Source organism: Telmatherina bonti, assembly GCF_933228915.1.
Source record: "Telmatherina bonti genome assembly, chromosome: 11".
Taxonomy (NCBI): domain Eukaryota; kingdom Metazoa; phylum Chordata; class Actinopteri; order Atheriniformes; family Telmatherinidae; genus Telmatherina; species Telmatherina bonti.
This window is the reverse complement of record NC_136629.1, coordinates 23,434,065-23,443,368: the sequence shown is the minus strand read 5'-3', so window position 1 is coordinate 23,443,368 and position 9,304 is coordinate 23,434,065. Positions and strand designations below refer to the sequence as shown.

Below are 9,304 nucleotides of genomic sequence, written 5' to 3'. Positions count from 1 at the left end.
CTGCATCCACTCATTTTGCTCTACACCAATTGAGGGTGCTCTTTGGAAATTAAAAACTGAAAAGCTCCACAGTAATTCACAGATGTGTAATTGTGTAATAGATGTGTTAGACACAATTCTTGCTCTGTGGTGTCACTTCATCTTTTTATTATTAGATGTAAATTTGCTCTTAATGGTAATTGAATTTATTCTAAAATGATATTGTTCTCTTCAATGTTTTTAAACTCATACTTTTTTTTCATAAATAAACTCTTCATTTAATTTACAACAAAACAGCTGGTGCTTTGCAGAAAATTAGAGTTCGCTAAAAAGAACCATGAACTTGTAGTTACGTGTTTGTAATTCTGCCTGTCGTGTTTCTCACATTGAATTACTAAGGGATACTATACTGTGTCATTCCTCCTTTTTATGCCTGTTTCAGGGGATGAAGTAATGGTCGCCATAGAAAATGTCTTTTTTAAACTTGTCGATCCAGTCCAGGGGTTTATCTTGAGGCGGATGTGTGGTGAACTGCAGGAGGTAAACACCAAGTCATTATCACCTTCCAATTACAAATATACACCTAGTGGCCAACTTTGACATCTGCCCGTGGTTCTCATTTCGTTAACAGCTGTTTGACGTGGAGAGAGCAGAACTTTATCTCCGTGTCCTCAGGCAGCTTGTTGTCATGTGCAGTTCTGCATCAACGCACTGCATTAAAATTCAGCAGTGTGTCTTCCCTAAACTAATCGAGTACGGGCTCACAGTTCTACAAGAGCCAAGTCAACAGGTACACAACTTAAGATCCACACCCTGTCATCAGTTTGGCTACTTTATGTTCAACTCTATTTTTTTTCTGTTGCCAGATCCCCTCTGTAGGTCACCAGGTGACTAAAGCAGTTGCTATGTCTTCCCTTGCCACTGTGTGCGACCTCGTGGATCAGGAAGGGATCCATATGCAAACAGAGACTATAGCAGCCCTGAAATTACTGAATGATTATTTCTACAGCTCGCTGACTTCCTTACAGTGTCAAGCTGCTCTGGAAAATGTCAACAAACGCTTGAAGAAACCACAGCTGACCGACTGTTCAAGGTCAGAGGAGACCCTTCTAAAGAGGAAATTATGACATTTTAGAGTAAAAATATAATCTTAAGTGCCACACAGCCATCATTACTGATTAGAATATTTCTTCTACTGATAGTGATGTCGAAGCACAAAGTCTTCTGCTGCAGGACTGGGGGCGCATCGCTGCCAACTTTATGCGACACCAGTGGATTTGCTTAAACTTTCTGATTAAGGCTTTGGGGATTCCTAAGTCAGAGATTTCCAAAGCTTCTGAGATATTGAAAGCTGTGCTGGATTGCAGCGTGGAAGCCCTGGCTCTGCTGCCAAGTGACCTGGTCCTGCCGGTTTTCACCTTTATGGAGACAGTGCTGCCACAAGTGAGTCACTGCGCAGCGGAACAATAGATGTTTGAGATCAGATTCTTTTAGTTATAATATGGTGTGTAGCAGGGATCCTCAGTCCTGGTCCTACCATCCTGCTGGTTTTAAAAGTTTCTCTGCTGCAACACTTCTGATTCAGACTCGGATGTGATGTAAAGCAGGAAAACATCTATAACCTGCAGTATACCAGTCCTTGGAGTTCCAGGATTGAGGTTCCATGGTCTCTATAGGAATATTTATGAAGACCATGAATAACTGTCTATTTTTGCTTTTGGGTTTCAGTTAGTGCATGATGAGGAGGGCCTGTGTGTGCAAGCTGTGACTCTGAGCTGGGAACTGGTGCAAGGACTGAGCACAAATGCTCAAGACTTCTGGCCAGCCCTAAAAGGCTTCATCTCCATGGCTTTCCAGCACAAACTGCTAAAGCTGACACATGCTGAGGCTTCAACCCTGATGGCCACTCTGAAACAGGTCGTTTATTCTCGCCTGGTCGACTTTGGTTGTTCTTTAAGCGTTTTCTTGATTTTACAAGTTGTGATGTCAACTGCTTGATTTTTAGATTGCCACAGAGTTGTTGGAGCTCTCTCAGTCAAAGAGCGGTGTGTTTGGAATGCTGCTTCAGCACTGCTGTCAGACATGGCTGCCCATAGATGCAGGGAGCAGTGAGCAGGCCGACATTGTGTTTTCTAGTGTTTTCAGCTACATCAACATGATCTGTGAGGCTTGTCTCTATGGACCTGTGTTCAGGAGAGATCAACGGTAAGTATCAGCCACAATTCTCACATGTGTTGTGTGGTTTCTACAAAGCTTTTCCAATCCTTTTTTGTTTTTTTGCTCTTTCCAAGACTTGTCACAGACGTTCAAATATATGTAGAGCAACTTGGTGAAAAGTGTGCTGCCAATGTTGCAGTTACGAGGTGAGTTACAGTTAACTCGGCCCTGTGAGTTAAAAGATTTCCACTAGAGGTCCCTATTGTTATGTTGATGATTTAGCAGCTGAACCGCTTCTCTTGGTTTGCAGTGATAACAGAGATGATCAGTTGCCCCGCACGTGTGTATTGGCTTTCCTTAGCCGCCTGGATTCCTTGGATCTGCAGCATCAAAGACTCATAGAAGAGCTGGTTGTGGAATTACTTAAAAAGGTAAGTTGTAGAAAATCTAATTGGAGTGTAAACTTTCTATTGGCACTAACATGGCCCAAGTCAACTTGGCTGAGAGCTGGAATGTCATGGCTCAGAAGAAATTAAAACTGAGGAATTAGTTTTCATCCCCCTTTTTTTTTTACATTCTTTTTCTTTTTTAACATTTAACATTTCATAGGGGAACATTTACCATTGTGTTCCACAATACCTGTAGTTATATTTTTTAAAGTAGCTACTTTGCTCTTATTTGACAGGAAATTTCAGCGGCCCATTTGGACATAGTGTGAAGTTTTTTTTAGTTTTAGTTTAGCAATAATGACCCTTTTTGCAGTTACTCATTATGAACATGCTAAACTATTTTAATGTGTAGCATTTGTGGATCACTGGGAGGCCAGTTTGTACTCCTTTTCTGTGGAGCCATGTTATTGTAGTAGATTGGTGAAACGAGCAAAGCTTACCCTAGAAAAAATTTAACATGAAAGTCAGGGTATGTTTCTTCACAACCTCTATATCAGACAGGATTATTTTTTCTGTTCAGTATATACACTAACAAATGCCTAGACTTGCCTATAATATTTTAATGTATAATAACACAATTCTTAGACATATTTGTGTTGTGTTCACAGTATTGAAGAGTGAATGGAAAACAACATATAGATCAGCAGAAGAGTGCATAACTATACGGGGTCTGGAAGATTAGCAGCTACATTCATGCATTATCTCATTCTGTGATCTCAGAGATTTTACTGGGGGGGGCTTGTTGGAAAATCTCTGAAGTCAATACTGTAGGTATTTGCTTTTCCACATGCTGCCTGCCTGAAACATTAAATTGACATCGAAATTATTCAACCCCCACTGCAAATTAGGTTAGCTGGCAATTTGTGCCAACTTGCAGCAGTTTACAATTGACAAATCAAACAAGAATCATTTTAATAGACACACAACTAATATAACGAGTTTTCCAAATTTACACTGCAAATGTGATGCGCAGCCAGACAGCTGCTTCTGGCAGAGTTCCTGTGGAATCGTAGACCATTATGGACAAGCTCTCCAGTTCACTAATGTTCCTGGGTTTGCAGACATGAGCTGCAACTGTCTTTTTTTAAAATTCCACCAAAGATTTTCATTGTAGTTCAAGCCAAGCAACTGTGATAGCCACGCTAATATCTTATTAGATTTATTTTGAAACCAAGCCTTGGCGGACTTTGAAGTATGCATAGGGATCATTGTCCTGTTGGAATGTCCAATGGCACCCAAGCTTCAGCTTCCACACAAATGGCATCATATTTTCTCTCAGGATTTACTGATACCACACACTCAGCAGGTCCAGAGCATCACTCATCCACTTTCATGCCTCACTGTAGGCAAGGTGTTCATTTCAGGCATGGATAGCTTCCTCTTTCTGCCACATCCAGGTAGTGAAGCCACTGCTACTTGAACTCAAAACTTGCAAACTATGCTTCCAACTGTATCTCTAGGAACAAGATCAATGCCTTGGCTATCTTTTTGTATCTTTTTTCTTGTTTATGCAATGATCTCACCAAAGGTTTTGGATAGTTCTTTTTACTTGGACGCCTCTAACATGTTGCATCTCAAGCAAACCTGATGCAACTAATGAAAACCTTCAACACATGATATTTGTTGTGTTGAACTATTTCAAAGGTTCTTGTTTGATTTGTTTATTGCAAACAAATGCCAGTATTATTGGCAAAATGTACAAACCAACATGCAGTATTTCAGTATTGTAGTGCAGTACATGAAAATACCTTATTATATTCTTTTTACACACACTGATATGTGGATGATAATGGAAATTGTCAACTAATATGCTGATAATTGCATTTAATTTAGCATACCATACAAGAATTTTTTTCATTTTAACTCCCACCTCAAGAGTTTTAAATAGGACAAGAGCCAGGCTGTAATGCAAAACATAATGTGCAATTTGTTTTTAATGTAGATACAATTGTTGTTATTCAAGACTGGTGTTACAGTCCTCATAGGGGACTTTTTTTCTTTTCTATATCAGATGGAATCCGTATCAGCTAATTGAACACCATTTCTAATTATATCCCTCAATTTCCCACTCCATCTCCACAGGATAATGACATATCAAAGTCTAAAGTACGTTACTATAGTAACTCCCTCCAACATCGGGTAAAAAACAGGGTTTGGCAAACCCTGCTACTGTTGCTCCCCAAGCTCAGAGAGGTAAGACAATAACTCTCACTGACAAACACACAGGAAACAAGTTCTCAAAGAGAAAACATGTTTGTTTTTGTTTTTTTGTTTGTACACACAGGAATTTGTTGCCACTCTTTTAAACCGTGTGTTTGAAGCTGGGTTTTGCAGTAATCAGGCCTCAGTCAAGTATCTCATTGAATGGATGATGATTCTGATCCTGGTCCAGTATCCACAACACATTGACAGTTTTTGGACCTGCTTCAACATGGTGAGCTTCTACTTCACCCCTGTTACCAGACACAAGCAGTTGTGCAGCATGAGCAAAACCAGTTTCTGTTTTCTGTGCAGGATCATGAACAGACCAAAACAAGCGTCTGCACCTTTCTGTCAGTCTTGGTACATTTTAATCTAATCATTCCACATCTTAAGGACAAGGTAAAGCCTTATGTGCCGTCTTATGGGCTTTTTTTTTTTTTTTATTCTTCTTGTATTATGCCTGGTATATATATATATCTTTGTGTTTGTGTTAAAGACTGTGCAGCTGCGTAAAGCGCTAGATGTCATCCTGCAGTCGTGCTTCAATCACAACTTCAGTGTGCGTCTCTATGCCTTACTGGCACTGAAGAGGGTGTGGAGCCTGGCAGAGAGCCTGAAAGAGGAGGACACTGATGCTTTGAAAGGACTGTCCTCTGTAGTCATAGCCTGTCTGAGTCAGGCTGAGGCCATGCAGAGCACTGGGTTAGAACCGAACAGCTACAGTACTGATATTGTGTTTTGCAATGCGCCAATGTATTTATTCTAGTATGTATTTACCATCTGTCATTTAGAAATGCAAACAAAAACTGGTTGAGGATTCAGGAGCATTTCTTCTTTGGTGCCTTCCATCCCATCAGGGATTACAGTGTTGAGGTGATGAGTTTGTTCTGTTAAACAAGTTCAGCATGTATAAGAAGAGCAACACAATGTAACACTTACTTTGTTCTATGTTTGGCCTTTGTAGACCATCTTCTACACCTTTCCCAGTCTATCAGAGTTGGCTGATGATGAGTGGATTCCACCGTGGAAGTTTGAGAAGTTGTCATGTTTCTCTGAAAGTCCATCTCTTCCAATGAAAAATCCCGCTCCTGATTTGGGTCAGCTCCAGCCAGGAGACTGGATCCAGCAAGACAGAAGTACATCACAGAAGTAGAGATATTACCGAATATGGTCACTCTCACACATGCGACCCTTACCTTGTTGACATGTTGTATTTCCCAGGTGAGCAGGATAAAGAAGAACACTGGCATGAGGTGCAGAAGAAGATCACCCCTTGGAGGATGGGAATCCAGGAGCAGGAGCCAGAACTTCAGCTGGTTCCACCACAAAGAGCTGCTCGACTGGGCAAACTCCACGGCGCCCTGATCGTTGTCGCCTCACTTATCGACAAGCCCACCAATTTGGGAGGTATAGAGCATTACAACACAGTTCGTTTTTCATTTTAGAATGCTCCCAACTTGGGAAAATTATTCTTTAATGACAGACAATTTTTTCTAAATATGTTGAAATCAGCTTTAAAACATTTTTTCATGAAATTGATTAAATGGAGCTACCACTAAAACCACTTTTTTTTTTTCATTTTCTTTGTCAGATACATTTTATCAGACAGGGACTGTCCAGCTTTTATTGCAGACATGTATCTTATATTGTCTGCAAGTGCTCTCCGGTGCTGTTGCCTCAGATCAAAGGTGGCAGAATCAATTACAATTTATTTATAGAGGAAAAGATCTTTTTGCAGAGCAAATATGAACAGATGATGATGTAAACAAGAACACCAGCTTGGCTTTTCTGTAAATGTTTTACTGGGATCTCACACATTTAATTACCAGCAGAGGCATTTTTTTCTCTCTGTCTGGGTCCATAATGATAAAGTGGTTGCCATAATCACCTTCCTTCCTTTAGAACTAAAACTCATTTTAATTTGTGAAAAATAAAAGAAGTATCTACCAGTAGATACATTAAAAAGCCCTTTTTGTCTGTGACATGCTGAATGTCATGATTAGAAAGTTTAAACTTTATGTCAGCATTTGTTTTGTTTGTTGTTTTCAGGCCTCTGCAGGACATGTGAGATATTCAGTGCCAGCGCTCTGGTTCTGGATAGCCTCCGCCACATCTCTGACAAACATTTCCAGTCCCTGAGTGTCTCATCTGAGCTGTGGCTTCCTTTGTTGGAGGTGATGTGTTAAAATAAGGTCATGGCACTATTGAAATATCTTAAAAAGAAAGACTTGACAAAGTTCTGTAATTATTAAAGTAATCTCCATCAAGATCAACAGTACAAGTACATAACATGTGGAACAGCTGCATGCTGTAGCCAATGCAGCAGGGAGATACAGCCAACCATGCAGCCAGTCTAGCTTAGTGTAACTGTGTGAGAAAATGAGAAAGTTGAACTCATTGTCTCTTTTTAAATGTTGACCGTGCATCACCTAAAACATGACCTTTTGTTCAAATCATCACTACCGTCTCTCACTCTGTCTGTCCTTCAGGTGAAGCCTGCGGCGCTCACTGACTTCCTGCAGCTAAAGAAAAGTGAAGGTTACTGTATTGTTGGAGTGGAGCAGACTTCCAACAGTCAGAGCCTCCAGAATTACCAGTTCCCTGAGAAGACCCTGCTACTTCTGGGGTATGAAACAGCCTTAGATTTACTTTAACCAAGCAGAACTTCAAGTGATGTTTTTCCTGTCTGGGTGCACAGATCCATGCAATCCTCTGTCTCATGACTCGAACAGGTGTGAGCTGACGGGGCTATTTTATGTTACCCTACTTATTTAGTGTGTTTCCCTGAAGGATTTGCTCCTCTCCTCACCGTTGTGTACCTGTCGGGGCATGCTGAACTATAATTGGTTCTCCCAGAGGAGGAGAGCAGAGGAAATGAATTGCACAAACCGAGTGACAATGGGAGAATTACAAACCTTAACCTTTAGTTAGTCTGGCCTCCGTTATCCTCTTGTTATTTTAGTCAGTCCTGTGATGTGACTGTTGCATATTTCATCCTTTTCACAATGTTTTCTGTCATGCCGCTGTTCGTCGGGCAGAGAGGAGAAGGCTGATATTGACTGTCACAGTGTAGGTGTACTCGTCTGTTTACTTCCATTCAGTCACAATGGTGTTAGCGTGAGCTTCCTATGTGTGAGTTGCCTTTAATGCTTTCGCAGCTATGCTTTCCTCAGCACAGCATGGCTCACTTCTAATTTCTCATCAGGTTGCCATTGTCTCCACAATTTGCACTCAGGATGAATGTAACTCATCAAATCCCAGTTCCTTATTGTGAGGCTGGCTGCTGAGATTGGATGACAAACGCTTATTACTTTTTTGTTTACTCTACATGTGCAGTGTACACAGACCTGCTTGGTTGATTACAGCTCGTGTTGGTCTTAACTTGAACACGAATGTATATTAAGAATTTATTGCTTACAATAGTACTAAGACTTGAGATAGAATGAACAACTAACTTGACAGCTGGTGGTGAGGACGCTTACATCAGATGGATAGTCAGATGAAAGGTGAAAAGTTTCCAGGCTGAACTGCAGTCTGGATGCCTGCTAATGATTTATGTAATTTAATTGTTTGTTTTAATTAATTAAATAATTAATAATAATAATGATAATGATAATAACACATTTTATTTGTTTGGTACTTTTCTAGACACTCAATGTTGCCTTACATTACACATGATAAAAATTGCACTTTTGTCATGTGTAATTTAGCCAGTCAATCATCTGTTTAATAAAATGAACAGTTGTGCTTAAATCTTGAGCCATATATAACTTCTTTATGTGTTGCTTCCAGAGAGGAAGACTTTCCTGAATTTCTGAGGGTTTTTCCAAGTTTTTATTTTGACCATGGAACCAACTGTAAGCTGTTAGTAGCTGTCTGAGGTGAAACATAATTTGGTTTCGTTTATTTATTTGCATCTACCAAAAATGTCAATGATAATGATTTGTCATATTAACCAGCAATGTGATTCCAAAGAGCCATTAGCTAAGGTCTTATGGAGTGATGAATCTCCCCAGAACCGAGATCTCTACATTATTGAAACGGTGTGTGATCGTCTTCACAGAAAACAAAAAGCAGTGAATATTGAATGCAGAGCTGTAAAATGTTCTTCAACAAGCCTGGTGAAAAGTTCCTGTAGACTGCTGTGATGGTTCAGGTTGTGTTTATGAATAAATGTATTGGTGTGTGGTATTCAAAAGATTTTGCGTAGCTCTGTGTAAATAATTTCTGTTTTCCCTGTTATTTTTGTAACCCTCAGTGATAATTAAACTTTCCTTCCCTTTCCCAGTAATGAACGAGAAGGCATTCCTGCCAATTTGCTCCAAATGCTGGATGTGTGTGTGGAAATCCCTCAACAAGGAATCATCCGCTCTCTCAATGTCCATGTGAGTGCTGCCTTGTTGATTTGGGAATACACGCGGCAGCATCTCGCTTCTTCTTCACCTGAAGTCAGCTCAAAGTGCAACTGAAGATGTGAAGCCCAACAAGACACCAAATGTTCAGCTTAGTTTCTTGTT

At 40.2% G+C, this 9,304-nt stretch overlaps 1 protein-coding gene across 1 annotated transcript in view; it reads left to right on the top strand.

The window, feature by feature from the left end:
• Positions 1-9,272, top strand: part of tarbp1 (TAR (HIV-1) RNA binding protein 1) — a gene marked incomplete at its 5' end in the record, with an annotated part of 15,016 nt that extends 5,744 nt beyond the window's left edge. Inside the window, 18 exons of the mRNA XM_079248654.1 lie at positions 422-519; positions 611-769; positions 846-1,072; positions 1,182-1,422; positions 1,708-1,896; positions 1,985-2,184; positions 2,271-2,342; positions 2,447-2,567; positions 4,668-4,778; positions 4,870-5,019; positions 5,100-5,186; positions 5,284-5,489; positions 5,579-5,660; positions 5,752-5,923; positions 6,009-6,194; positions 6,837-6,961; positions 7,277-7,413; positions 9,076-9,272. Coding sequence (XP_079104780.1) covers positions 422-519; positions 611-769; positions 846-1,072; positions 1,182-1,422; positions 1,708-1,896; positions 1,985-2,184; positions 2,271-2,342; positions 2,447-2,567; positions 4,668-4,778; positions 4,870-5,019; positions 5,100-5,186; positions 5,284-5,489; positions 5,579-5,660; positions 5,752-5,923; positions 6,009-6,194; positions 6,837-6,961; positions 7,277-7,413; positions 9,076-9,256 — 2,744 coding nt within the window. The 3' untranslated portion in view covers positions 9,257-9,272. The remainder of the gene's footprint in view (positions 1-421; positions 520-610; positions 770-845; positions 1,073-1,181; positions 1,423-1,707; positions 1,897-1,984; positions 2,185-2,270; positions 2,343-2,446; positions 2,568-4,667; positions 4,779-4,869; positions 5,020-5,099; positions 5,187-5,283; positions 5,490-5,578; positions 5,661-5,751; positions 5,924-6,008; positions 6,195-6,836; positions 6,962-7,276; positions 7,414-9,075) is intronic.
• Positions 9,273-9,304: the final 32 nt, after the last annotated feature.